The sequence below is a fragment of the Aristolochia californica genome, unplaced genomic scaffold (genome assembly GCF_029961685.1).
Source record: "Aristolochia californica isolate CCGP_79_NKW_82.1479 unplaced genomic scaffold, dmAriCali1.0.hap1 SCAF_7, whole genome shotgun sequence".
Lineage (NCBI taxonomy): Eukaryota > Viridiplantae > Streptophyta > Magnoliopsida > Piperales > Aristolochiaceae > Aristolochia > Aristolochia californica.
This window is the reverse complement of record NW_027182268.1, coordinates 3,610,048-3,637,837: the sequence shown is the minus strand read 5'-3', so window position 1 is coordinate 3,637,837 and position 27,790 is coordinate 3,610,048. Positions and strand designations below refer to the sequence as shown.

At 40.3% G+C, this 27,790-nt stretch overlaps 4 protein-coding genes across 5 annotated transcripts; 2 read left to right on the top strand and 2 right to left on the bottom strand.

The window, feature by feature from the left end:
* Positions 1 to 218: 218 nt before the first annotated feature.
* On the top strand, positions 219 to 11,868 carry LOC137936738 (zinc finger CCCH domain-containing protein 46). 2 transcript variants are annotated; one of them, XM_068781596.1, is made up of 11 exons: positions 219 to 329; positions 403 to 594; positions 4,040 to 4,265; positions 5,456 to 5,553; positions 5,695 to 5,790; positions 6,746 to 6,839; positions 7,880 to 8,097; positions 8,213 to 8,319; positions 8,642 to 8,864; positions 9,011 to 9,077; positions 11,287 to 11,868. In XM_068781596.1, the coding sequence occupies exons 2-11, from the start codon at positions 551 to 553 to the stop codon at positions 11,320 to 11,322; spliced, it is 1,209 nt and encodes a 402-aa protein (XP_068637697.1). In that variant the 5' UTR covers positions 219 to 329; positions 403 to 550; the 3' UTR covers positions 11,323 to 11,868. The 2 variants fall into 2 exon arrangements, with proteins under 2 accessions (XP_068637697.1, XP_068637698.1); XM_068781597.1 differs by having other exon boundaries at positions 221 to 594; positions 9,014 to 9,077; positions 11,287 to 11,867.
* Positions 11,869 to 12,510: 642 nt separating this feature from the next.
* Positions 12,511 to 14,993, top strand: LOC137936922 (leucine-rich repeat extensin-like protein 4). Its single transcript, XM_068781893.1, has one exon. It carries the CDS (start codon positions 12,521 to 12,523, stop codon positions 14,552 to 14,554), a length of 2,034 nt encoding a protein of 677 aa, XP_068637994.1. The 5' UTR covers positions 12,511 to 12,520; the 3' UTR covers positions 14,555 to 14,993.
* Positions 14,994 to 20,754: 5,761 nt separating this feature from the next.
* LOC137936680 (probable protein phosphatase 2C 44) lies at positions 20,755 to 25,420 on the bottom strand. Its single transcript, XM_068781502.1, has 5 exons — positions 24,565 to 25,420; positions 23,705 to 23,953; positions 22,856 to 23,132; positions 22,574 to 22,728; positions 20,755 to 21,368 (listed from the first exon to the last, which is right to left on the bottom strand). Exons 1-5 carry the CDS (start codon positions 24,943 to 24,945, stop codon positions 21,228 to 21,230), a joined length of 1,203 nt encoding a protein of 400 aa, XP_068637603.1. The 5' UTR covers positions 24,946 to 25,420; the 3' UTR covers positions 20,755 to 21,227.
* A 797-nt stretch (positions 25,421 to 26,217) lies between these two features.
* LOC137937841 (guanine nucleotide-binding protein subunit gamma 2-like) lies at positions 26,218 to 27,612 on the bottom strand. Its single transcript, XM_068783023.1, has 4 exons — positions 27,266 to 27,612; positions 26,767 to 26,819; positions 26,628 to 26,672; positions 26,218 to 26,542 (listed from the first exon to the last, which is right to left on the bottom strand). Exons 1-4 carry the CDS (start codon positions 27,410 to 27,412, stop codon positions 26,446 to 26,448), a joined length of 342 nt encoding a protein of 113 aa, XP_068639124.1. The 5' UTR covers positions 27,413 to 27,612; the 3' UTR covers positions 26,218 to 26,445.
* Between the last annotated feature and the right edge of the window lie 178 nt (positions 27,613 to 27,790).

Sequence of the window (27,790 nt, the reverse complement as noted above, 5' to 3'; positions counted from 1 at the left end):
TTTATAATTTTAAATATAAATTAGAGCTCGAACTTGGCTTTTGAGCTCTTGATTCCAATTTCAGAAAGCCAAACTCAAACCTCAGCTCGACACACCCCTGGTTTGTTTGCACCATCTCAAGTTCGGAGTATTCAGATTAATCTAACCTCGAACATATACAGGTTCGAACTCGGCTCCGCTGCACACCTCCGGTTTGAGGCTAGTTCGAAGTATTCGGATCAAACCATGCTCAAACCTGAGGTCGACACCACCCTCTGGACACCTCCGGTTAGTTTGCACTGCTGGTTTGAGCTTGGCTCAGCTCGGTGCCACCGCGCTGCACACCTCCGGTTAGTTTTCACCAGCGGGCTACCTGATTATTCTTCTCTCTCGAAGTTCCTTCTCTCTCTGTCTCTCTGACAGGTGACCACGGAGGAGCCGAACAATTCCAGTAGTTCCCTTGTGGAGGGACTAGGTTCGCATGTAAGAAAGTCTCTTCGGTCTTTCACCTCTTTGAGTCGTAAGGACGTTTTGGGTGTTACCAGGGCAGAAAAAACCGAATGAACAACAGATGAATCGGAAAAAAGAACCATGTCGAAACTTTCAGCGCGGCAGGTTTGTGTTAACTAATGCTTTCTGTTATTATCTGTAAATTATTTATCTTTATAACCTTTTTGATCCGTTTTGCGGCCCTCCATGTCGCCTCGCTAAACTCAAAACTCAAGGATGCTTCTGGAGTAGCACACTTTTTTGAGGGTTCAATTTGCCTTCTGTTGATTTTTCATCAGCCTTGTATCTTGCCCAAAATTCTGCCCACTTGATTTCATTGTTTAATATGATTTTTCGATTTTTCTACTAGCTACTTCCCTTGAACTTTCGGATTATTGGTAAACTCTGCTTCTGCAAGCTGCTGTAACTGATTTTTTCTTTTTTCATTTCAAATATTAATGTCTTGAACGGTTTTCTTGAACTTCAGTTCTACGTAGAATGAAATTTCTATTAGGTTCTAGTTTAAGCATAACTGGTTGGAAATACAATCTCCTGGGACTAGGTACTTGCTCTGTTAAGTCCTCTCATAGTGTTTTTGCCCCTGATTCACTCTTACGATGGTCACATGGATGAGAATTCTAGCGGCAAGTGTTTTCAGCGCTTCCTTTCTAAGAAAGTAAGAATCCTAGTTTTGATAAGTTTCTAAATTAGAGGTTAGTAGGAGGAAGTTACTGTTAAGAATAGCTAGAACAATCCATAATTAGTTTAACAACTTGTGTTAAGCCTTTTCACTCTAAACTTGAGCTTTTGAATTGGATGCCCCTCGTCATGATATTGGAGCAAAGTCAATGGGCTTCCATGTATAATTTGCCATATATCCAAAGTTGTCCATGTGTTTAGAGCAAAAACGAATGGCTTGCAAATGAGAAGGGTGAGTTGAGAATGGTCCCACATTGTTTGTAGGATTATCCTCAACCTAGTATTAAAACTTCGGTTAGGCATCTCCACTCTTAGCTTCAGGGTGAATGTTCTTTTAAGTTAGAGAAACCCATACCATGCTTTGGACTAAACATTGTTCGATCCAGTGAGGAACAAACCTAGAAGGGAGAGGGTGAATAAGTTTGTTATATTCATTGCTAATTTTTAACTTTCTTTTGATTCTTTTATTCAACCCTTTTAAATGTGTCTATAATCTTGTATAAGTTTGTTGTGCATTGTAATTTCTGAAATCAAAATTCAAGCACAAATGATAATTTAAACAACAAACTCATGATAAACATGCAGTAATTTATAGTGGTTCATTATCCTCTCTGCGAAGTGTTACTCCACTCCTAAGGTGTTTTCACCTTGGTGTTAATTCACCATATTAGGGTTGCTAAATGACACTTACAGCAAGTTGCCTTTTAGGCCAATTACAATACTGCCCTCCTAGGAACTTAAGCCACTCAACTGACCATAACAACTAAATTACAAAGCTCACCTGCACATATAAATACAACAACAAACTAGATTATCCAACCTAGAGCTCAAAGGGATTTTTCTGCAGCTATCTAGGCCACTCTAATCTAGACACCACGTTGGATTTGCAACAACTCACAAGGACTTATCGCTTAGAGCAACTAACAAGATTTACGAACCTTTACTCAGCTACACAGGTTGCTCTCAATCAAATTGAGATGAGTTTGGTCTTGCCTTCCAAGGCTTGACCTAAAAATGCAAGGATTGCTTGCTTGCAAGTCCACCTAAATATAAAAGCCTCTAGTACAGGCAAATATCACAATTCAAGTACAAATAATAAGCACACCTAATCCTATGTGTCTACTTATGTGATATCAGTTCAATAAGTCCTGAATGTCTTGATTTTAAAGACAAGTTCAAAATGTATCTAGGATTGGTTTTTCAAATTTCAAAACACACACTAATTAGCTCAATCAGTTAAATGGTTTTCAAATGTCAGCCCACGAGTACTTATTTGAACTTTAATGAGCGATTTCAAAGTGCAATGACTCGGATATAGAGTACTCAACCAAGTATGACTAAATGATTTCAAAGTAAGTGTATGCAAATACTTGGATTTTTTAAATTCTACCCCCAAATCTTAATAGCTATGTAAAAGGTCCTTCAAAGTCAAATACTAGAGTAAGTACTATGGTTTCAACATATACGATCAATTACTCTAAACACAAGATATGCTAAGTAAATAAGGATTTCAAAGTAAAGGCCCAGATATACTCAGCTCAATGAAGAAAACTCCCCAATTTGTCTTCTATTTGACTCTTGGAGGAGACATAAATTCTTAAATTTGTGTCTGACAGCTTATGGGCTTGAAGAACACTATGGCTGAAAATTTTCAACGTTTGGGGCAAGTTAAATAGAAAGCTCTCTTAATGTTAAAAAAAAACGTTATGGCTAGAAAATGCCTTTTTGTCATTATGCAAAACTAGAGGACAAGTAGGTCTAAAAGTTCTGAAAGTATGAATAAAACCTATTTTTTCTTTTGAACACAATGGTAGGCTAGTCACCATTTTTGGAGACTTAAAACTCTCGGATCTAGGCTTGAAAGATTTACCCATTTGAATTTTTGTGCATGTAGTCGACTACTTTGACAATGGTCAGCTTCTTTTCTTTCTGCCATGTTCTGCTAGTGGTTGACTGCTTTTGACAATGGTACACTCCTTTTTGCTTTTCTCCATAGCTTTTCTAAGTGCATGTAGTTGACTCCTTTGCATGTGGTTGACTTCTTTGAATTTTTGTAATTTGTAGTGACTTCTTTGGGCTTTGGCACTTTAAAACTTTAGTTTCCCTATTAAATTGGTCAACTCTGTGCTATGTGGTCGATTCCTTTTGCTATTTTTACTCTTTTTTTCCTCTTTTTGGGTGAACACAACAAAACCTCTTCTCTCTCTTGTCTGGTTGGATGGCTTTGTGTTTTAGTCTTGCTTGCTATACTTAGCTCTCTTGTTTGATTGGATGGTGCAACTAGATTTGTTGGCATGAGCTGATTGTTATCACTTTTTGTTTTGGTTGTTTGGGGCTTTTTGAGTTGCAAGACATACTTAATACACATCATTGTAGCTTAAGTGCTTGTTATCATCAAAGTTATCTCAATAGGGATCTTGAGACTAACATGTATCTTATTTTTTTTAATTAATAAAAATTCTTTAGAATTTTTCTTTTTCTATAATTGCTAATTATCTTGCAAGATTTGGTAACTCTTCCAAGATCCTGTGGACCGAGTGAGTTTTTAGCTCAGGGACCATGTGGGTATTTCTTCATGCGAATTCTTACTTCATAAAATGTGGGGTGGGGGGATTCGTTGGGGTTCTTCCTAGATTAACTCTATTTTAGAATCTAATGCAAAAATATCTGTAATTTTTGCTTGATTTTACATTTTTACTTTCTTCCAATCCTGTACAACTACGCCTAAAATTTTGAAATTTCACTCTTAAGTTATTGGTTGATTTTCTTTAAAAAAACCTAATCTGTAAGTTCATTTTAATTTTGTAGTGGAGAACATTCATGATATTGTTCTTGATATAATATGTTTGAGATTTTTTTCTCCCTCTTCCAGTTGTCAATATGGTGATCGTTGCAAATTTCTACATGTGACTCAACAACAGCCTCAACAACAGCTAAAACCCAATCCATTTGGATTTGGTGTCCAAAATGGCTCTCAGTCATTCCCCACAAATCAACAACAACAACAAAAGCCAAACCCTTTTGGTTTTGGTGCACATAGCAGCACACAATCGAAAAGTGGATTAGATCCTGGCCACAGGTATCAGAACCAAGTCAAGGTATGTCTGCACAAACTTTCTTTTTGTGAAGTTTAGAGGTCTCTTTATAGTCCTAACAGGAAAATAAAAAATAACAGAAGCTTGATGTTTGCTATTATTAGTACGAACTTTGAGGTTCAACAGATATGGTAGCTTGAAAAATTCCACATCTGATGTGTCATCTAAATAGCATGCCATGTAGGGACAATGCCGAATTAGCAAAACCATAGTGAAGCTCCCCTTTTTCTTTCATTGTCCATCTTTCTTGCCGCTTCTGCTGCCACCACCTCCACCTTTTTCTTTTTCTTTTTGGTTTTTTCTTGTGATTTTTCCTTTCTCCTCTTCCCTTCTTTCCACTACTGCCACTGCTGTTGCCACCTCTTACAGCTGCTGCCATCACCTCTTAGCAAGGTTTGATGATGGTGGCTGTAGGAGATGAAGATGCTAGGCATTTGCACCTGCCAATAACTAGAGGGATGGTGGTGGTGGTAGCAAAAGCAGTGAAAGTGGCTAAGGTAAAAACAAAGGAAACAAGAAGAAGTGGAAGAACTATTGGAGATGGCTGGTGTGAAGTGCAGTGGTATAACTGGGGCTGCCTCATAGTTTTATCTGGAGCAAAGGACCTAATATTGATAAAGGTTTTTCCCATATAATGGAGGTTCAAGACAACCTCAACCTCCAGATCTAACCACCTTTGTTCTTACAGATGTGACATGGCATACCTATTAAGTTGCCACTTCACTTATGAAAAGCTCCACAGGTCCATATGTGGAGTTAGCATTTTCATGATATACCTGATGGTGTCAGTCTTTGTCAATCAATGAAACTTTCTACTATGGTTAATAAGTAAGATGCCTTTCTATTACTTGTTTAATAACCTTTGCATCTTTATATTTACCATCATTACTCTATCATAAACCCATTCTTCTTTATCTCTCTTGTGGTTATTGATATCATCATATGCTCAAAAGATTATTATAATTGGATTAAATTTTTCTTGAAAAGTATTATTGTCCTTATTAAATGAAGAAACAATGATAAAGCACAACATAAAAGAATCGATGTTGCCTATGACAACGTAGTTGGGGCAAGACTTTGATGATATGCTGAATGGCGATGATTTAAATGCAGAAGATGAAACAAGTACACTGATGGTTTTATTAAGAACGGTTGTTATTACTTCTTATTTCATGTAATCTTTAACTCTTCAGCCATTTGAAAACAAGTGGAACCGTTTCTCAGCTCTGGCTGCTGGTGCCTCTGCACCAACTCAGCAGAATGATACTCAGTCACAGGCAGTGAATCATAAGTAAGTTCTCTCTTCTTGACATATGCGTTTCTACTTACAACATTATAATGCTGTATGAGGTCTTTATTTTTTATTATTTCAGTGGATGAATTCAAAGACCGGTCTGATTGATATATACTGTACTAATGGATGGAAATGTAGGTGTACAGATCCTGAAGTATGCAAGCAGCAAATTATTGAAGATCTTCAAAATGAGAGACCACTTTGGAAGCTCACATGCTATGGCCATTGTAAAAAGTAGGTTTTTTTCCAACTTCAATAAGTGGCTTTCAGGTCCCTTGATTCTTGTATGTCGCATGCTTAATGAGTTAATATTGAACTTATGACAGTAGTCATGCGTGTAGTTGGTGAAACCCAGAAAAGAAATGGTAATCCATGAGATAGCTTATTGAGATCATGTAGAGAGAATTTATGCAGAATTCATTTATGTGTTTAAGTTTCCAGTGATAAAGGTGCAAATGCGCATTTCACTAATGTAATCTAGGGTTTGCCTTGCATGTGTATGCCATCCACTTTTTGTATCTTTTAATTTTTCCTCTTGACTATAACTTTTACTCTTGGCATATGTATTTATACATGTTTATATATTTGAATTATTCTTACCATTAAATGAAAGAATATAGCACCCTCTCAGACTTGATCCATGTATATTTATTTATCTAAAAGAAGACCTTTGCTTGTCCTTTTTTTTTCTTTTATTTTTGGTGTCAAAAAGTAAGAACTATATAGAGACTCTTTTGGCCTTGTTCTCCCATAGAAGTGAATGCTGCAATGGTTTGGAAAATTCAATTAAAATCTGTTTTCTGACTGTTACTTTTTGTATGAGTTGTTTTAACACCTTTATTTATAAATTAAACTAACTGCTGATGGAGAAGGATCACGCATTTACATGGATACAAAACCAGTACAACTGTGAGTTGCAAGATTTCTTGCTCATATCAGTCATTCTACTTTTGACTGGCAAAAGTTTAACTTCCCTCTTATCATTAATTTTTTTGCAATTCTTTTATTATTAATTTTTTCTGCTTTTGGTTTTAGGTTGTGCTAAACTTTTGCTTATATAAACATTACTTTTCATCATCAACATCATTGTCATTGTTGTTGTCATCATCGTCATCATCATCATATTGTTGTTCTTTCAAATAGTTAACTGTGATAATTGGTCTAAATTTTTTACTTCATTTGTGTCTAGTCATCCATGTGATATTCATGGTGATATAAGCTATGAAGAGCTGCGAGCGTGTGCATATGAGGATGCTAAACAAGGATTAAATTTGCAATCTATTGTAAGTATCTCAGAAGTTCATCTGTTTACTTCTTTTGATTAATTTCTCTCATTTTGATGGTTACTGAGAACTTTTTGAGCAGTCCATATACATTTATTTCTCTTGATTTCATTCCATTTGACTGGAAGTTGAGTTCGGAAGAGAGCCACTCTCTAGCTTCACTTCTCTTTTGCTAGTTTTTTTGAAGATGGTTGTTTGGTTGTTTTGCTAGTCGATTTACTTAAAGACACTGAAAGATCTAAATTTGATTGGTAGTAGAGGATGGGTCAAATTCAAAGTCTTCACACTTAGGTGGGTCAAATCAAATGCATGTGGCCTAGACAAAGATATCCCGATACATATCGAGCTAAATCAATGCAAAATATCGGTGACATGTATGGCCTTGTCCCCAAGGTGAAATGATGCTAGTTGCACTTCTTGGTCCTGGTGTGTTATAGCATCCCCAGTAACACTAATTCATGCCAGTTCAAGCCCCAAGAAACTACCCACCTTATGTTTCCATGCTCAACCGATTCTCTACTACCCATCTCCTACTTAACTACTTTCAAATCCTTCGTAGGAGTGCATTATTTCCTAGTGTCAACAGCAAACCAATGCAGAGGCCCAGTACACGTTACACCAACACATGTTTCATATAATAATAACTCAAATTACTAACATTCCAGTAATTCATATTGCTGCTAATTCTATGATTTTGCTGGGTATATTTTCTGGCCTAAACCTCCTCGTGTTTTATTTATGAGAGCCTCACCAAATTATTGCTGTCATCATTTGTTGTCTAAGATGGATGTCCGTGCACCGGCAGGAGATAATCGAGGCCTGTCCCAATCCTTAGTTGTTTAGGTGTTGACAGTTTTAAATCTGCTTCTTTTTTCCTTTCCACTCTCTCCTCTTTATTCTTAATTCATTATAACTGGTATTACAGTGATGTATTGGACTGGCTTGTTATAGGCCCTTTCATATTTGATATTTAGGTGTTTCAAGGAATTTGTTGACTGATTTAACCTCTTTCTAAAGTCTTTCTCTGGTGGGTCATGCAGATTGATAGAGAAAGAAGCTTACTCAATTCAAAGTTAATTGAGTTTGAGAACTTGCTCCGAAATCCATACGCGATTCCACAACATCCTAGTTCTTCTGTACCCAACATGAACAATGGGACCAGCTCCATTGGACTCCCTTTTGGTGGTCAAAACAGTGTCCCTCCTGTAACAAGTTTTAGTCAACTTGGGTCAACGCTTAACTCAGGATCTGGAAACAGGCAAATCTTGTTGTTTCACTTTATCTTTTACTTGCCTAGATTCTTTTGAAATGACTGGCTGCCTCTGGTTAGATGTTTAAATCCATTCTTGGATAACTTTGCAGTATTCTTGCAGGACTTTTTTTCCATCCAACAATGCTTTTGGGCAATCTAATCTTTTTTCAGCTCCAAATCCATCATCGGCTACACTTGGAACAAGCAGCCCAATGTTTAAATCTCCAGGTAGAGTGTCAGTCACTGTATCATGCAAGGCAATTTAGTTAGTATTTAAGGCCTTGTTTACAGGTGTATGCTTCATGTTAGCTCATTTACATTTGTAGCTGTTAAGCTCTCTCAAACACAGGATCATTTAGGAGGCAGCAGCTAATTCAACCCTTAGGGAAGTAGGCTAACATTTAAAATCTCCTGGTAGAGTATGACAATATCAAATTAAATTATGAAAAACAAATTTTGTTAAGTGTGTAAAACCTACTTTATAGGTTTTCTCTAAATATAAGCTCATTATTTACATTGGATGCTAGTTATTGAGCTCTCGCCTGTACAGGATCATTTGGTAGCCAACATTCAATTCTACCCTTTGGAAGTGGGCCAACATCAAATGTTCAGAATCTCAACATGACACCCATGGATGCTGGAAGCAACCCTTTTTCCACATCTCCAGTTGCCACTTCAGGTTTTCTCTCGTCAACAAATAATCAGTTGGCAAGTGTCTTCAAAGCATCTGATACTAATGTAGTTGGTCAAGCATCTTTAGCTGCTCAGTCATTGTAAGTTTATATAAAGCCCTATAAACAAATATGCAAGGATGAATAGTGAAAGAATATTTCTTATTTTATTTTTTGAACCTCTTATTTTTAACAAAATGCATCATTATCAGATTCTTTAGCTATAATTTGTGGTCTTTTTCTACAAGCAGGGATGCTAAGGAGAGTGGAAAAGACACAAGCATTTGGTTGAAGACAGAATGGAAACGAGGAGAGGTAAGAACTTCGTGCGGGGCTGATATGCATGTGGGGGTCCTTTCCTTGCTGCTTGTGGGCATTTTATAGCCTGTTTTGCTCTCTAATAGACTCATAGCATAGGACAAGGATGTGCTTTTCTTAGTGACCTAAATCATCAAAAGTGACTACAGAGCTGGAGTATGACAAAACCTAAAGCTTTCATGGGCGTGATTGTGGCTATTATGCATGTTAGGATAACGGGTTAATTATACACAATCCCCCCAAAAGTTGCTATGTTACACTCATCCCTGTTTTTTGAAATTTTATCATACTCAATCGTGTGCTTTCATTTTCCAATGAAAAAGCACTGAAACAACCCCAAAAATAGGGTATTAAGTTACTCGTATTTGACTTACAATTTTTATTTCAAACAAATAAAGCGCTCTCATGGGAGAGAGGTAGTAAAAGGTGGGTTTCTCACCCATTTACCTCACTTGTCCCTGAGAGGGGTAATGTGGAGGCCATCCTCCTCTCCAGAACAGAGTGGTTGAAGAAATTGCTGCTCCCCCTTCTTTCATAGAGAAGAATAGAGGGAGGGGCCTCCTTCCCCCTTCTTCTTACCAACCCTTCCTTTCTTGGCAATGGTAGAAAAGGAGGGAAAAAGGTGGATCACTTACATTTTTTAATCATATTATTGTTAATTTATAAATCAATTACACCTTTTTAAAGTGGTACTTTTGTCTGCTTTCAACAGAAAAAAGAAGGGGTGAGGGTTTATTAAAATTTCAAATCAGAGTCAAGACTAATTTGACAATTGTTCAAGGGGGATATATTTAACTCAAAGACGCATATTATTATGTTGGTATTGAGTTCTTTACGGTGTGATTCTAAGCATCGTGAGGGTTGTAAATATTTTGCTAATGTTTGGATAGCCTTTATTCTGTGCTACAATGAAATTAACACCTGACTAATGGTGGATTTCAGTATTATGGTAGTTGTTTTGTTAGAATACTGGTATAGAGGTTTGGTCATTTCACAATCTCATATGGGTTTCATCAAGTTACAGCAAGCTAGGCTACATATGAGCACTCTAGATTTTAATTTTCATTGAATTCTGACTTGTATTTATGGAGTTATAAGTATCTTTGTAATGAAGGGCAGAATGATTCTTTCATGTAAATTTCACTCAAGTGAATGGGATAAGGAGGGCTCAAGCTTTTGAGTGCTCATTCAACACAGCCTCAAGTGCTGCTTCTCCCTCAATAACTAAAGAAAGACAGTGCCTAATCAGATGACAGAACTCCATCTCCCTGACCCACTGCTCCCAGCTTTCGTTTTGTTTTGGCCATCTGGCTCAGATTATGCTGCACTATTTCTGCTCTTTGAATGTCTACCTGAACTATTTCTAGAGGCTATCACTACTACTGTTGTTGTACCCTTGGAGGGTTCTCCATTGAAGCCTTTGCTTCATCCCTACCTGCGCCATCTTCATTGTGTCTAATATAATCTCTTATCTGCATCTCGTCTGCCTGCATCATCATTATGATCGAGGTTTAAACTGCTTGTTGTGGTGATTAATATCTGAATTGAGGATTATCTGTGTTATTGCTTATTCTTATTGTGGTTGTTGTGGGTATGCCCTAATTTCAAAGTATAGGGCCCACTTGACTTGCACTGGATAGAGTTTATATTGGTTGATCCCTTGGATTAAGAGTAGCATCTTGGGTCAAATTGTGGTGTGTTTCGAAGGACTAAATGATACAAACTCAAGATACCTGATAAAATTCCAGTTTCATCAATCTTTCACTCAGTTCAGCTGCCTTTTTCTCGTTGGAACAGTGTTACTTTCACAGTTAAACGGCACAATTTACATATTAATTCTATTGTACTGGTTCTTCATTTATCTTTTAATAAATATAGATCTGGGATAATTAGCAAAAATAAAAAAAGCTTCTTCCATGCCATATAACCCAATATGTGTTGGATTCAGCATTCAGGTTTTTTAGTAAATTTTCACTATTAGTGTTTTGTAAAAATGATGTAGCTTCAGATATTACTTCCATTATTGTTAAATCAACTTCAGTTTATCAGTTTTTTAGTTTTCTTTGTAATATAAACATTACTAGCATTTTCCTATTCTCTTTGCCTCTGCTATTCTTCATACTCCAAGGAGGTAAGTTGAAGTCGTGTTTGCATAACTCCAATTGGGCTGCTTGTTGATGTCTGACATTTACATTTCCTTTCGCAGATTCCTGAGGAAGCTCCTCCAAGTGCATTCACATGAAATGTTTCTCAAGCTGGGTAACCTTCGAGCAGAGCGACAAGCAGGAGGTTTGAAATTTCATTCTCTGTATTTTATCTACCAGGCGTCTCAGTATCAATTCCAAAGAGAGAAGGCACGTCGGCACATCGACTTTGCTAGAGAGGAAAGTCCACAGGAACTGAGGCATCGACTATTGGTGATCGCCGATTAAGTACTGAAAAAAGGAGGCAGTTAATTTTGGTAGCAAGAACAGCATCTACGGCTTTGGGAATTAAAAAAAAAAAAACCTTTTTCGGAATGAGCTGTAAATGAAGGCGTGTTCTTGGGTAATGTTTTAAAAAGAAGCCTTCGTTGTTTTCTGGTTGGTTCCTGAACAAGTCCATCAAAGCGCAGCAGGCTGCCTTAACATCCCCATCACAGGGCTCGATTCTTCAACTTTTATTTAAATTCTTTGCTTTATTCTTGACCACAATGTCGTGAATTGCCCCCATCATTCTTGTTGGCCACACATAAATTCGGACCACTATGCTGCATTTATCTTTCTGCTCTTATTATCTCAGTTTAACCGGAGACGGAGGTGGCGGTAACAGGACTGGAGAAAAAAGTCTGACTAGTATTTAATTGAACTGCGTGACCTTGACAAACGTACCTTTTTAAAACCTTTTGAAGCTTTTCGAAACTGGAAACTGCGTGACTTTGACAAACGTATGGATGAGCCGTTACTCCCGAATCCTTAGGCCTCCGCAGGTGGCTCCTTTTCCGTCTCCTAAAGCACGGAACATTTTTCTCTCTCAGGCTCCGGTGACGGTGTGATGGTGACGGTGTGATGGAGACAGAAGATGACTGCTCTGTCCGTGGAGGCCCCAAGGCGTGGCTTCTCGGGGGAAGCGACGATGGCGGCCCGCCACCCGCCACCCGGTTTGGGTTAGTAGAAAACGCGTTTGAAATTCGTATCCTATGGATCTTATTACTCTTTACAGTTGACTCGTCGTCAGAGATGGCTGGACTCGCCACTTGGATGAGTTACTGACCGAGTCTAACGTTTTGAAATTACCGGATTGACTCTCTCCATACGTGCAATCATAAGGGGGCGGGAGGGGAGGGTTAGGAAATAATAAAATCATAATCAGCCAAACAAATTAAAAATAAGTGACCGACACTATAAATAAGGGTTGTCATCTTGACTCCCCCATGTCGCCTGCGCATTTTCTCCCCCACCATGCCTCCTCCCCTTCTTGCCCTCCTCGTCCTTCTCTTCGCCGGAGTCTATCAGATCCCGGTTGCCTGGGCCGGTGAAACCATTTCCAACGCCGTCACCGTCGACCCGAGTTTGAGATTCGAGAACCCCAGGCTCCTTCAGGCCTATATTGCCCTCCAAGCCTGGAAACTCGACATCTTCTCTGATCCCACCAACATCACTGCCAACTGGAATGGCGCCGATGTCTGCTCCTACAAGGGTGTCTTCTGCGCTCCCTCCTTGTCTAACTCTTCCCTAAGGGTCGTCGCCGGTATCGACCTTAACCACGCTGACATTGCTGGGTTCCTTCCTACTGAGTTGGGTTACCTCACTGACCTGGCCTTGTTTCACATCAACTCCAATCGCTTCTGTGGTATTGTTCCCGACACCTTCCGCAAGCTGAAGCTTCTCTTCGAGCTCGATCTCAGCAACAACCGATTCGTCGGGGGTTTTCCGGATGTGGTGCTCTCCCTCCCTTCCCTCAAGTACCTCGACCTGCGGTTCAATGATTTTGAAGGCCAAATCCCGTCGAATCTCTTCGATAAGGATCTTGATGCTATTTTTCTCAACGACAACCGCCTACGCTTCGGAATCCCAGGAAACCTGGGTAACTCACCCGTCTCTGTTCTGGTCATGGCGAACAACAACCTGGGTGGCTGCATTCCGGTCAGTATCGGCAACATGGGCAAGACGCTGAACGAGATCATACTGATGAACGATAACCTGACGGGTTGCCTGCCCCCCGAGATCGGGAAGCTCAAGAAATTGACTGTCTTCGACGTGAGCTTCAACAATCTGCAGGGGCCTTTGCCGAATGCTGTTGGGAAGATGAAGAGTCTGGAGCAGTTGGACGTGGCGCACAACCGGTTGACGGGGACGATTCCGTCCAGCGTGTGCAAGTTGCCCCGGCTCCAGAACTTCACGTACTCGTTCAACTTCTTTACCGGAGCGCCGCCATGTCTGGCGAGCGGTGGAGGGTTGGTGCAAGACGGACGGCAGAACTGCATTGCAGGCGCGAGCGGGCAAAAGACTGCGAGAGTTTGCTCATCGGACGCAGCCAAGCCGGTTGATTGCAGCAAGTTTAACTGCAATGCTCGACAAGCTCGTCAGAAAAGGCCGATTCCAACATCGAGACCTCCGGCGCCGGTGGGTAACAATCCGAGCAGGTCTAGACGTCGTTCCATTACTCCGCCCCCTCCTTCAGAATCGCCCACAAAGTTCCCACCTCCGCTTCCTCCGCCACCCGTTGAAGGTCCTTCCACTCATTATCAATCTCCCCCACCACCGCCACCGGTGAAGGTTACTCCGCCAACTTATCATCAATCTTCGCCACCTCCATCTCACCATTATGGTTCTACCCCACCACCCCAAATCGTAGTGTCTCCTCCAACCTACTATCATACACCTCCACCGGTAATGGTTTCACCACCTTCTTATAGTTATACATCGCCGCCGCCGCCCCCTATCTATAGTTATTCATCGCCACCTCCGCCTCCCGTGACTGCCTCTCCACCTCCACACGTTTCCCCACCTTCTCATCATTATTCAGCACCACCACCTTCACCTCCACCTCCTACCCATGTCCCGCCGCCGACATATCACTACGCTTCACCGCCACCGCCGCCAGTGAAGGAGAGTCCACCATCCTATTCGCCGGCACCTTCTGTCTCCCCTCCTCCCTCACCACCATCCGGATGCGAGGTTCCACCACTATCTCCTCCTCATCATTCAACCCCACCATCTCCGCCTCCTCCAAAGTATTCGTACTCATCTCCTCCACCCCTTAAATACTCGTATTCGTCTCCTCCACCGTCTACACATTCGTATTCATCTCCTCCACTTCCTACACACTCGTATTCATCTCCTCCTCCACCTAAATATTCGTACTCATCTCCTCCACCACCTCAAGCCAAATTGTCGCCGCCGCCACCACCACAGTATCCCGACGTACCCCTCCCACCGATCAAGGGTGTATCCTATGCATCGCCACCTCCTCCAGTAATACCCTATTATTGATGAGATCTGATCGTTCAACAATGGGGGATAGCATCCCACATACAGACATTCTTTCATTGCAGCAGCAAAAAATGGTTTTCTTTCGAGTTTTTTTTTTTTTTCTATGAATTAATGGGTGCATAAAAAGAGTACTTAATAGATTTGCAGAGTTATGCAATGTTATAAATTACAGTAGGGAGAGAAACCATTACTGGTCGAAGCTCTGCAACTTCCAAGATTTCTTATGCAGAAACGAGAGCTCGAATCGATTGGAAGGAAAAGGATGTCATCGCTGTTTTATTCAATGTAATCGGGAGACACCAACTTTTTGTAATCCTGAATTTAACTCATCTCACCTGCGACGCGGAGAATGTGCCGATTGTCCATTTCGGTGTAATTGTATAATAGATGTTGTATTAATTATGGTTTAATAAAAATAAATACAGCTTTTGCTGCTTCATCTGTCATGTCCACCGTATTTCTGTCTGTCAGTGGGACTCCTCCAAGAATGGTTTCAGACTGCAATTTGCGGTGGAGAAAGTAGGAAGGCGCGTCAAGATTTTCGATGAATCCGTGATGAATGGAGCAGTGATCCAGTACTTATTCCGATCACGGGTCATCGAAGAAGATTGTCCGTAATAATTTCAATGTCTCTTGGTCAATTTTTGAATCTACACCAATCAATTTGTTTTTAATTTAGACGCACACTCGGTGAAAGTTAATTCGAATTTATTTTCGCTTTTACCTAAAAAATCATTCGAAAATCACGAGTGAAAGTAAATTATTTGTAATTATTTTTAGATCGTCTGGAATTGCACTAACAGTCAAAGAAGCACCCAGTTGATTATTACTGGAAAACAGAGAACCAAAAATAATAAAAGAGATTGAATGAATGGTTTTTCGATGAGTTTGTTCTTCTCCGTTAGGAGGTTATTTATAATACATTACAAGTTGATTTTAAGATCAATTTAGATCCTAAAATCAAGGAATAGAATCAAGAATATAATCACGGGATCGGAGGAAACAATCACGCTATACAGTTTCCTCCGATCACGCTATACAACTATACATTTCAACACTCTCCCTCAAGTTGGTGTATAGATATCAGTCAAACCCAACTTGTCAATTATACCATGAAATGTTTTCCCTGATACTGCCTTTGTGAGCATATCAGCCATCTGACTCGTAGATTGAATAAAGGGGAATTGTATAATCTTTGCATCGAGGTTCTCTTTGATGAAATGACGATCAACTTCAACATGTTTAGTGCGATCATGTTGAACTGGATTTTGTGCAATTGCGATAGCTGCCTTGTTATCACAGTGAAGATTCATAGGTTTGTCGTATTCAATCCCTAAGTCTCTCAGTATATTTCGTATCCATAACAACTCGCATACACCATGAGCCATACCTCAAAATTTAGCTTCAGCACTTGATCTTGATACTACCTTCTGTTTTTTGCTTTTCCAAGTGACAAGATTCCCTTCCACAAAAGTAAAGTAACCCGACGTGGATCTTCTGGTTGTCTGATCACCTGCCTAATCAGAGTCTGTATACCCTTCAATACTAAAGATACCTTTTTTTGAGAATAACAAACCTTTTCCTGGAGCACTCTTTAAGTATCTCAAGATCCGATAGACTGTTTCCATATGTTCTTCACTTGGTGCATGCATGAACTAGCTCACAACGCTTACTGTATATGCTACATCGGGCCTTGTGTGGGATAGGTAGATTAATCTTCCAACTAATCGCTGATAACGTCCTTTGTCTGCTGGAATTTGATCTGGAAGAATTTCGAGTTTATGATGCATTTCCATCGGCGTCTCTATTGGTTTACAGTCAAACATTCCGGTTTCGGCTAGAAGATCCAACACATATTTTCGATGTAAAAGGAAGACTCCATGTTTCGATCTTGCAACTTCAATCCCCAAAAAATATTTAAGTTGTCCGAGATCCTTCATTTCGAATTTAGTAGCTAAATACTCCTGTAAAACTTGCATTTCACCTGGGTCATCTCCTGTCACGACCATATCATCAACATATACAATTAATGCTGTTACCTTTCCTTCTTTGTGTTTTATAAACAAAGTATGATCTGAGTTACTTTGTTTATAACCAAACTCCTTCATTGTAGCCGAGAATCTCCCAAACCATGCTCTAGGTGACTGTTTCAGCCCATACAATGACTTCTTCAATTTACAAACTTTACCTTGAGACAAAGAACCACTTTTTACACCTGGTGGTAGTTCCATATAGACTTCTTCTTCTAAGTCTCCATTGAGGAAGACATTTTTAACGTCAAATTGTTGCAGAGGCCAGTCTCGATTTGCTGCTATAGATATAAGAATACGAATTGTATTGATCTTAGCTACTGGTGCAAAAGTATCCTGATAGTCTATCCCATACCTTTGCGTATATCCTTTTGCAACTAGCCGAGCTTTATATCTGTCAATGCTTCCATCCGGTTTGAGTTTCAATGTGAACACACATCGACATCTAATTGTTTTTACTCCTTTAGGTTGGGGAACAAGTTCCCAAGTGGCATTTTTTTGTAGAGCCTCCATCTCTTCGTTCATCGTTTTTTTCCATTTTGGATCAGCTAATGCATCCTGCACATTACTAGGAATAGAAACCCTGGATAATTGATCAACAGTAAATGCATATGATTTAGTCAACCTATGGGAGGACACATAGTTATTGATTGAGTATTTGGTCTTGGCTTCAAGATCAGTTCATACTGTTTTTTTGGAACTCCCCTATTCAATCTTTGTGTATATCTAGAGGTTATGTTTTCTATAGGAAGACATGTTTCATTAGACTCATCAAACACAGGATTCGTATTTACCTAAGGAGGAACATTCTGGGTTGATTCTTCAGTTGTTGGTGCAGACGGGGGCAACTCTGGGGTTCTTCAGGTGAAATTACTGAATCACAGTCTTGTTGCACATCATGACACTTAAAAAATTCATTCACCGCTTCTAACTCAATAAATTCGGCACCTCTTTCAACATCTCCGTTAGTTTTATGTGGAACATTCTCTTCATTTGAACTCTCCCCCTGAAGAGATGTCCAAGAAACTCCCTCTGAATAATAAGGGACTGATTCATGGAAGGAGACATCTAAAGTCACATGGAGCTTGTTGGTGTGTGGATCATAACACCGATATCTTTTTTGAAGATCAAAGTAGCCAACAAATACACATCGCTTGGCACATGGATCAAGTTTATTTCGCAAGATCTTTGGGATATGAACATAAGCGGTACACCCAAAAATTCGAGGTTCAAGATTCGGAAGATGGGGAATTGAAATCAGGGATTGCAGCTTATGTAGAGGAGTTTGAAAATCTAGTACTCTAGAAGGTGTTCGATTGATGAGGTAGGCAGCAGATGTGATAGCTTCACCCCAATAAAATCGAGGCATGTTCATGCCAAAGAGAGAGGCACGTACTATTTCCAAAAGTTGTCTATTCTTTCTTTCTGCCAATCCATTCTGTTGGGGAGTATAGGTGCAAGAAGTCTGGTGACGAATTCCATGAGTGGTCAGAAAAGTTTCGAGAGAAGCATTAACAAACTCAGTACCATTATCAGATTGCAAAACACAAATCTGCTTTTGGTATTGAGTATGTATCATTGTATGGAATTTCTGAAATGCTAGACACACATCACTTTTGTGGATAAGCAGAGATACCCAAGTCATTCTAGTGCATTCATCAATAAATGTCACAAAGTAACGAGCTCTAGAAATAGAGGGAATCTTGGCTGGACCCCAAACATCAGAATGAATAACCGCAAAAGGTTCGAAACTTTTATTCAAACTCGGGAAATAAGCAATACGGTGGCTTTTAGCCAATTCACATGTGTCACAATGAAAATGCACATCAGTCAAACCTGAAAAAATTTGAGGTCGCAATTTCTTAAGATAACCAAAGGAAAGGTGGCCTAATCGTCGGTGCCATAACCATACAGTTGTTTGAGCATTATCTTCACTGTTAGCTTGATTTGTCTGACTGATTTTCGATCCTCCGTTCTCTGTCAACTCCAAATAGTAGAGTTTGCCCCGTCTAACACCATAACTAAGAATCTTCCGGGTTAGAATGTCCTGAAAGACACAAAAAGAGGGCCAAAAAGTTACAGTATAAGCAAGAGTGGAAGTAATTTGGCTAACAGACAAAAGGTTATATTCAAGAGAGGGAACCACAAGGACAGTATCTAATGTTAGATTATTGGATAAGATAACAGATCCTTCCCCAGTAATAGGAGAGGTACTACCATTGGCTGTTGAAATAACAGACTGTGGAGAAGGTAGGATGGATTGTAACTGACTGGGATCCCTTGTCATGTGATCGGATGCACCTGTATCAATAATCCAAGGTCTATTCTTAGAATGTACAAAAAATACTAATGCATTATCGAGAATACCTGGACGGGCAACATTTGCAGTAGGTAGCTCCTGATTCTCTTCCATGGATGTCACCATAGCTTTTCCATCAGTCTTGTTACGGGGATTTTTCGAGAAATCCCACCACTCCGGATAACCAATAATCTCATAACACCGGTATTGTGAATGTCTTTTTTTTCCCGCAGTGAATACATACACGATTGTTACCTTTGCCAAAGGATTGAGGGTTCCGACTGCTTGATGATCCTTGTCGGTTTTGGTTGACCAATATTGCCGAGTTCTCGGAGACTGGGCGGTAGCTCCCCATTGTCTGTCTCTGTTGATATTCGCGTCTGACATAGGCATATGTACTTTCCAAATCAAGTTTGGGATCTTTTCGCAAAATTTCTCCACGAACTTGATCAAATTCGGAGTCAAGCCCATTGAGAAAAATATGAACCCGAAGCCTAGCCATTGCAGAGTGCAACTGGATTAGCCCTTCGACTGTTCCTTCCTGAGATATAGTTCTATGATCAATCTCTTGGAAAATAGCAACCAGTTCATTGTAGTATGTGGATAACGGTCTACCATTTTGTTTGGTAGAAAAAGATCTCTGGTTCAACTCAAATATACAAGTTTCATCGGATCCATCATAGAATGTTTTTGATACTGCTTCCCATATCTCCTTGGCAGTGGAGAAGCGAATAAATCGCTGCATGAGCAATGGACTCATGGAGTCAATAAGCCAACTTTTGACTCTTTGATTTTCAGTAATCCATGCTCCAAGATTAGCATCACCAGATGCTGGTTTTTTTGTTTCGCCAGTGAGGTATCCAGCTTTGTTGCGTGCACCAATTCGCATCTCCATGAGTTGGGACCATAATGAATAATTGGTCTCATCGAGGATAATTCCAGTTAGAAACGCAGAATTATCTTGGTGGACTATAATCTGTGGTGATGGGATAATGTTGGTGGATGCGCCTGTAGTGGTCGCCATCGATCTGAACTTTTTTATTTTTTTTTCTAATCCGGTCCGGTTCGGTTGTCCTGTCCGGTTCGATCTGGTCCGGTTCGGTACGATCTGGGCGGATTCAATTCTGGTCCGCTCCAGTGCTGGTCCGATCCGGTTCGAGTTTAGACCGGTTCGGTTTGATTCAGCCGACCCACCGGTCTGGGTCGACAGAAAAAATAAAGGAATAGTTCCTAAGTTAAAAAATCAATACCGTCGTCTTCGGCAACTGCAGCGGCAGCCTTCGTCTTCAGCAACGGCAGCGGAGCGTCAGCTTCAGTCGGAACAGGGTGGTGGTGCCGTCGTCGGCGCTCGTCGGAACTCGTCAGCAACGTGATTCCGACTACATAAAACGCTTCATCTTCGGCAACGACAGCCTTCGTCTTCGGCAACGGCGGCGGAGCGTCGGCTTCAGTCGGAACAGGGTGGTGGTGCCGTCGTCGGCGTTGGCGACGCTCTTTTGGCGTCGAGACAGCCGGAATATGGAGTTGTAGAAAAAACAGAGTTCTGCAACTCCGACGAATTTTTTTTCTTCCTCCGGCTTCCTCCTTCAGCGATTACAGGAGCACTTAGCTTCGACTTTCTGCGACGGAAAAAAGGATAATTCTCCTGCTATGATACCATGTAAAACAGAGAACCAAAAATAATAAAAGAGATTGAACGAATGATTTTCCGATGAGTTTGTTCTTCTTCGTTAGGAGGCTATTTATAATACATTACAAGTTGATTTTAGGATCAATTTAGATCCTAAAATCAAGGAATAGAATCAAGAATATAATCACGGGATCGGAGGAAACAATCACGCTATACAGTTTCCTCCGATCACGCTATACAGCTATACATTTCAACAATTATTCCGAAATTTCCATGGGAAGAAGAGTTTACTGCAAGGGAGCCCCTAAACAACCTCAATAACCACTCTTTGTTTGTACTTGTTACTGCTCAAAGTGTTTCTCTAGCCATCAACAGACAGAAGGTTCCATAATTCAAGGAATCTAACGGACCAAAATAACCTGGATCCGTACCTTGAAGGAATCTGTAGTTTATATGAATTATATTCTATATACACACAGATACAAAAATAAATTCCTACTAAGAACCAGGAGAATCAGCATGTCAATGGGATCATCTCACTGCTAATAATAAACTGAATGACAATTCTCTTCACTAACACTGACGGGCACTGCAGCAGCTCAAAGTCCTGGCACCCAAGAGGGCTTTCCGTTTGCCTCCATCTGAGAATATGGCTGGCTGAATATAGTGGTGGTACGAGGTAGAAAAACATGGCCCTTCCTCTTACTCTTACTTTCAGCAGTTGAAACGAATAACGATGCATGAGATGTCGTCTTTACTCTTCCTTGCCAATGCTTCTGTGGTCAAGCGCTTTGCTGCAGCTTGTGGGTCTTTCATGGGTTTCACCAGGTCGACAGCTTCTTGGTTCTTTATAACCTTTACATGTTACAAGAAACACAATCAAGTTACTTTACTATACAGTGCTATTCTATTGTCGGACTTCCAAACATCTCTGAAAATTTTCATACACCATTGCATGTTAGAGAAGCAGAGTCTCAAGCCCAACATTTGTTGTCTAAGAATTACATGAACCTAGCCACAAACAGATACCTCATCAAGTAATGAAAGAGACCGACGTAAACAAACTAACAAACAAAAAGAACCAAATCCAGAGTCTGCCCTCATGAGCCACTATGACTAGAGCAGTCGATTGGTCGAAATGTTAATGCAGAAACAATCTTATGTAAATGTCGAGTGTTTCCAGTCTAGTTATGGGGGCCCTTAACAACAGCAAAATCAACAATATACATAGGGAAAATTCAACTGGCACACCATGCTTTATATATCCAAAAATGCCAACTGTTAGAAATTGTTCAAACTTAACGTGAGCAGTATTTGAACTCCTAAAACTCATTAGTAAGTTGCTATTTGCAGGACTTGGCCAGCGGCTGAGTTTAATCAGGGGTTTTCTAGTCTAATGTCTCGGGTTCGAACTTCACTAAAAGATCCAGGTATAAACCCAATGTAATCGAAAAACAGAAAAGAAAGGGTTTAGCAATCTGGATAGGACCACTAAGCCTCAATAACCAATGCTGCATGTTTATGAACTTCACCCCAGATGCCAAATGTTCCGAAATTGAAGCATTTTACCTCTGCTCCATTGATTCCATGAAAGCTAAAAGAAAACATATTCATATCATGATACCTGGTATAGAAAGAGTCTTTCTATTGGGTCTAAATTATGAGCTAAGTATTGGAGGCATCAACAATTTTATCATCCTGAAATACCACAAATCATTTATGGTCTTAGAAACTCGGCGTCTGATAATTATAATAAAATCTTGAACACCAGTGCAATGTGAACAACCTCCAACTTTCAATACGGGGTAAAATTAGTGATAGTGGTACAATCATAAGACAAAAGATGTGGCAAGATGATAAGAGATATAATATGAAAGGATAAAATATCCACAAAGAATAGATAGAATAAGGAGAGGTTTTTCTTCTATTTTCTGCTAAACTCTTTCATTTGTTATTTTTCTAGTATGATCCTGTTTTGTTGAGCACTGTCTTTCAATTGCCAAGGTAACAATGTGGCAAATCAAGTTAAGAGTTATTGACAGGAAGAGAACAGGACAAACCTTCCACAAGCCATCACTAGCCAAAATGACGAACTCAATACTTGGGTCAATTGGTACATGTCTTACATCAGGCTCTGAACTAAGGTGTGCTTTGAGGCTATGATCACCAAAGGCACGTGCAACTGCGAGTTGGCCATTAACACGGGGAACGTCTCCTGTAATTAAGTTAAAAAACATAAGACATGCATACGTTTACTTTTGAAGGACACGGGCATAAGGGAGAGAAAGAGAGAAAGAGAGAAAGAAAGAGAGAGAGAGAGAGAGAGAGAGAGAGATTCTAACCTGGAAGAGTTGTTACAAAACCACCCTGTTTTTCAATTCTTTTCCTCTCATAATGTGGTTCATGGTCGACTGTGAGCTGATTAGCACAGCCGCGCTCACATAAGACAGCTCTTGAATCACCGATATTTGCCACCCACAAATCCTTACCATCGATAACAATTGCAGTAACTGCCGTTGAGCCACCAGGCCCTAACCTTGTTAAGTTTTCAAGAATGAATTTGTCTGTAGAGCGGTAGGCACTTTTTATTGCTGTCTGTGGGTCCTCCCAAAAACTTGGCTGAGTTCAGGAGAAGAACTGGTTAAATTAAAAAGAGAGTAACACCAAATTGAGAGAAGAATGATATAGTATATCAGAGATGTCTAGATTAAAAGTATTAACTTCAAGGCACCGTCCTGCTATGATGACAAATCCAATCAAACAATTGAAGGAAAATATTAACCAATTCTCAAATACTGCAGCTTTTCAGAAACTCAGAAAGTCCTAGGAAGCTTGTAACTAGCTTAGAATCAGATATAATGGCATTTGAATTGTTGGCTGATGGATTTCCAACATGACATGAGTCAACCTCCCACTAGGTTAGCTCTAGCTTTTTGTTTTTGGGGTCAAGCAAAGCCAAACAGTCCATTACAACAAGTCTAGTAGTACCCAAAAACTTGTCAATCCAAGGAACCAACAGAGAATTAGCAGTTTCCCTGAAGGACAATAGTTAACTAAAAATCCTGCAACTCATTTGTCCTTTGAAATAACAAAGAATATTACAGACGGTTACAAAAATGAACTGAACAAAAGAAGAAATGCAAGGTAAAACCAGAAAGATAAGAACAGAAATTTTCGAAAAGCCAAATTACCTCTTTAAGTATGTTATTGTAAAGATTGTCTCTCAAATAACTTGCCACACCATCCCCTAGATGCCCATCAAAAATTGCGAACAATCCTAGTTCATGATTCTTTTCACGCCTGTACTCGGCAACGTGATAATCTTCCATGTCGTGACCTGATTTCCCTTCCACCAAATGGAATCCATGAGTCACTTTGTTACTTGACAACTTACTGCGCCCTTTTCCAGTATCCGGTGACGACGAATTTAGAAAGACGCTCTTCACAGTGATGAGAACATGGAAACATCCAGAGAAAGAAAAATCAGTAGAGTATTTCCAGATCACCTTAATCCAAACTCCTAATCAGAATTTAGGAAAAGATGATGCATATCGTACTACAGTTTCTGTTTGATCGGATACAGAACCTAAGTATAAACTAAGACAGAAGAACTCCGGTAACTGAAAACAATCAGTCTTGGGTAAAATCTCAGTTCAAACGAAAACAGAGGAATCGAAAAAGTGAAAAATATAGCAAAATCAAGAGGTAGCTATGCAGGTACCGGCTAACCAAGAATCGTTTCCCTAAAATCATCTCTCAGAACAGCAACATGAAACCCCCCAGCAATTAAAAACAACAATCATGTAATACGTTGTATAAAACCCATGCTGAAAAAAAAAAAAAATCCAATATCTCGACAGGGAGAAAGATGGGCAGGCTAAAGGACCGTCAGTTTCAAGTTCTTCAGATCCAACCAAGAGATAAACCATGGCAACTCAGGAATTAGATCACCGGATGGGTTTGATACTGGAAACCGGGAAAAGGAAACTTTCAGCTCTGAAAAATCAAGAAAGCCACAATCGGGAGGATTGCCGCAAACTCTTGAATCTACCTTGATCATACTGAGGAATTCGGTCCTCTTCTTGGGGTAGGTAGAACCTGCTGCAACTGATTGTTTCTCCATGTCTGAAACATAAGAGTAAGATCTCCTTCTCGGCCTTTGACTGAAAGAACTATATTTAGCAAAGGGTGCAAGCTCGATAGAAACAGCAAGAAGAAGAACGCAAGAAAATTCAGCAAGAAGCCAGTCTTGGGTGATGAAAGAAATACTTTTATTTATTCTATGAATGTTTTCTGATAGTATAAAATTCGCGTTGCTTCCTGGAGTCTTTTCTGGAGGGACCCACCATGGTTGCCTCCTTCTTCGAACCTTCCGACGCGGATTTGACTTACCTGCGCCCTCCACTAGCCCAGTATCATCACGACCGACCATTAAAAACTCTCTCCCTCTCAGGCGGACTTCCTAAACCATCCTTTAAAATGAAAATTCAGTTCAACACCCACGACAATGACCTAAAAAAATCGGCTTCACTGTACAATTTTTTTCTGTATCTGTTTTTCGTCTCTTTTTTTTTTTTTCTGTGAAAATCAGGGGGGCTGGGTTTTGGACTTTGAAGGGGTGATAATTAATACGTTTCCCACAGCTCGTTTACCTGGTTCCCGCGAATTTGCTACGATTGAATGAAAACATCAAATGAAATCTGCCGAAAGATTTGGCGCCGGCCATAAGCAAGAGCAGAGCAGGCCAAGACGTATTCAAAAGACAAAAGACAACTCGTCGGACGGAATCTTGAATGGGCTGATGGAATTTAAAAAAAAAAAAACTAAATTTCCTCAAGTGTGCTAACAAGAAGAATTCTAATATGTCTAGTGACATTATGCGTCTATTTGGCTGTAAAATTATCCCCTCTTCTTTCATGGAGTAGACGATTGTGTCTGTTAGCTCCAGCATCAATTGATTCTGCAAACCATCCACTGTTGATGGGATGGCTCTTTGCCGTCTTCTCCTTGAATGCATGTAAAGGATAATTTGGAGTTGGTAGTTCTCCTTTTATCTTTAATGTTAGAAGATAAAGTTTTGCATTGCCATGTTGACATTTGGTCAATTGGATGAACTACCCCATTGACTAGCTTGAGTCGACTTGAGATTCTGGTATATGATCTTGAGTCAACTGGAGATCATCTTCTCCATTTTGCAAATATGTGGAAAAATCCTTCCGATTATATTAAACTTACAATATTACAGTCAGGAGTCAGCTTTCTTCTGGGATTTATTCATGGAAGTGATACCTTGGCTGGCAAAAAATTGCAAACTCCTAATTTATGTTATCGTTGTTACTTGCATCAAGAAGGAACCCATTTTGAGGACTGAACCGTTGATAAACAGATAAGATTTTCCTTTGACTCAGTCTGATAATCTGATCATCATTTTGGGTGAGCAAATGCCGCGAAGATGGTGTTCAAACCCTACCAGCGGCTGTTAACGAAAGAGTACTGTGTGAACACTATCTCAGATATTTCTGAAAATTGAAAGTCGCCGTAGTCATCTCAAATTGAGACGTGAGTGGTCAAAGTCAGCAATTGTTGGCAATTCTCATCAACCACCGCGTGAGCCTACGCGTGAATCTTAACTCGTTCCTGTTCCTTGATTGGATATCCACGGAAGCTGAGATCACATTCGATGAATGACATGACAGAGGACGACTGTGGGTGAACAGATCATTTTTCTTATTGTGATCTATGTAAAGGAAGACAATGACAACTTGCAGGATTTTCTGCATTTACAGTAAATGTGAATGCGAAGTTATGGTCGTGAGTCTTGGCGCGTGTTCTCCTGTGTCGACATCAGTGACCATTCATTTCATCCGCTCGCCGAAGCTCCAAACATGAAAATACCAAACGATTTTGTTATTAGTCGGCGACTCTGAAAAATTCAATCAGACCGTTTCTGCATCCACCATTTGTGATTGCATGAGCTCTGAGCACCTTGAAACCAACGATCCCAAGCAGGGTGAGCCGGGTCTCCAGTGCTGCAGGATGAAGGAGACGAGTGTGATTAGTACCAACAGAGGGCTAACCCAACTGGTGAAAGATGCAGAGAAAATGGCTTCATACAGAGGGAGGAGAGCGTCAGGTTTGTCCTCCACGCTCGCAATAATTCTGAACAGAAGATGATGTGTAAGAATGACTACAAAACGAGGAAAATGACAAAGCATTCAGAATGGAGTGGTTGAACCACATGATGGGTACTTACTCCTCGCACACCACTGATGATGCAGGCATCGTCTCCAGGTGCTTCAGTTCTTCCTGGAAAAAGAGAAACAAAGCAACTCTTTAAAAAAGTCTCGGAAACCCATAAAAAAGTTATTCTGGAAAGCAGAAAGTGGACACCGGTTAGTCTGGACAGGAATTACACAGAGAACAAAACAATCACATAGAGAAACTCCGGCCCCTACAAATCAAAACGTCAGATTTTGCGGAATTGAATAAATTCCAGCCGATAATAATAGTCAATCAAACTGGAAGCAGGTCCTTGTACAAGACTAGAAGCAGAAGCGCGGCATTTGGGATCGAACCGCCAAACGGATCAGATAAACAGTAACAAGCAACACACAACCATGCAAAAGAAATCAAGTGCCTTAGAAAGATTTAGACCCAGAAAAGAATCAGAGAAGATCATTGCCTTAGGATCCAATTGAAAGAGGAAAGATATTATGAGTAGCTCTTCCATCTGGTATCAAAACGAGGAATACCTGGATGGACTGAATTTCTTGGTGGAGACGAGCGATTGCGGTAGCCATCCGATGCTTCCCAATAAAAACGTCAGGTCCGGCAAGCGAGCGTACAGCTGCCTTTGCTCTGTCTTCTCTCAATGGGGGCTGCAACTCTTCCTCCGTCATCTCCTCCGGCCGGTTGAGACTGGAAACTTCAAATCCAATACGGCAAGTGGGTAAAGGAAAAGAGAGAAAATTTACAGTTCAAATCGGGTTTTGGGATTGGTGGTGGGTGTGGGGGGGAATGATGGTAATGGACGGGCAAAGATGGGCGTATCTTGTTTTTGTTAGTTTGATTATTACAGAAATTTATTTGTAATACAGAGATATCCTCAGAGAGTCAAGCTTCGGTCGTCTTTCAAAGTGAGATATGAGGATTAATAAATGGGAGAACTGGGTTCATTTACGGTCATAACCCGGCGGCGGACTTTTGCTGGTTCCAGTTGGATTCACAGGGACGACGACACCTCCCAAGGCCTCATCCAATCTTCTTCTTCATCTAGA

What these genes read in the sequence shown, in the direction of transcription:
- LOC137936738 (XM_068781596.1), top strand. Translation starts at nt 551, where the DNA reads ATGAATCGGAAAAAAGAACCATGTCGAAACTTTCAGCGCGGCAG. An exon ending in GGTATCAGAACCAAGTCAAG is followed by an intron (nt 4,266 to 5,455) that starts GTATGTCTGCAC and finishes TTAACTCTTCAG; the next exon opens with CCATTTGAAAACAAGTGGAA. An exon ending in CAGAATGGAAACGAGGAGAG is followed by an intron (nt 9,078 to 11,286) that starts GTAAGAACTTCG and finishes TTCCTTTCGCAG; the next exon opens with ATTCCTGAGGAAGCTCCTCC.
- LOC137936922 (XM_068781893.1), top strand. Translation starts at nt 12,521, where the DNA reads ATGCCTCCTCCCCTTCTTGCCCTCCTCGTCCTTCTCTTCGCCGGAGTC.
- LOC137936680 (XM_068781502.1), bottom strand. Translation starts at nt 24,945, where the DNA reads ATGGTCGGTCGTGATGATACTGGGCTAGTGGAGGGCGCAGGTAAGTCA. An exon ending in ACAATAACATACTTAAAGAG is followed by an intron (nt 23,133 to 23,704) that starts GTAATTTGGCTT and finishes TCCTGAACTCAG; the next exon opens with CCAAGTTTTTGGGAGGACCC. An exon ending in CTAGTGATGGCTTGTGGAAG is followed by an intron (nt 21,369 to 22,573) that starts GTTTGTCCTGTT and finishes TAACATGTAAAG; the next exon opens with GTTATAAAGAACCAAGAAGC.
- LOC137937841 (XM_068783023.1), bottom strand. Translation starts at nt 27,412, where the DNA reads ATGACGGAGGAAGAGTTGCAGCCCCCATTGAGAGAAGACAGAGCAAAG. An exon ending in AAGAAATTCAGTCCATCCAG is followed by an intron (nt 26,820 to 27,265) that starts GTATTCCTCGTT and finishes CTCTTTTTCCAG; the next exon opens with GAAGAACTGAAGCACCTGGA. An exon ending in CCTGACGCTCTCCTCCCTCT is followed by an intron (nt 26,543 to 26,627) that starts GTATGAAGCCAT and finishes TTCATCCTGCAG; the next exon opens with CACTGGAGACCCGGCTCACC.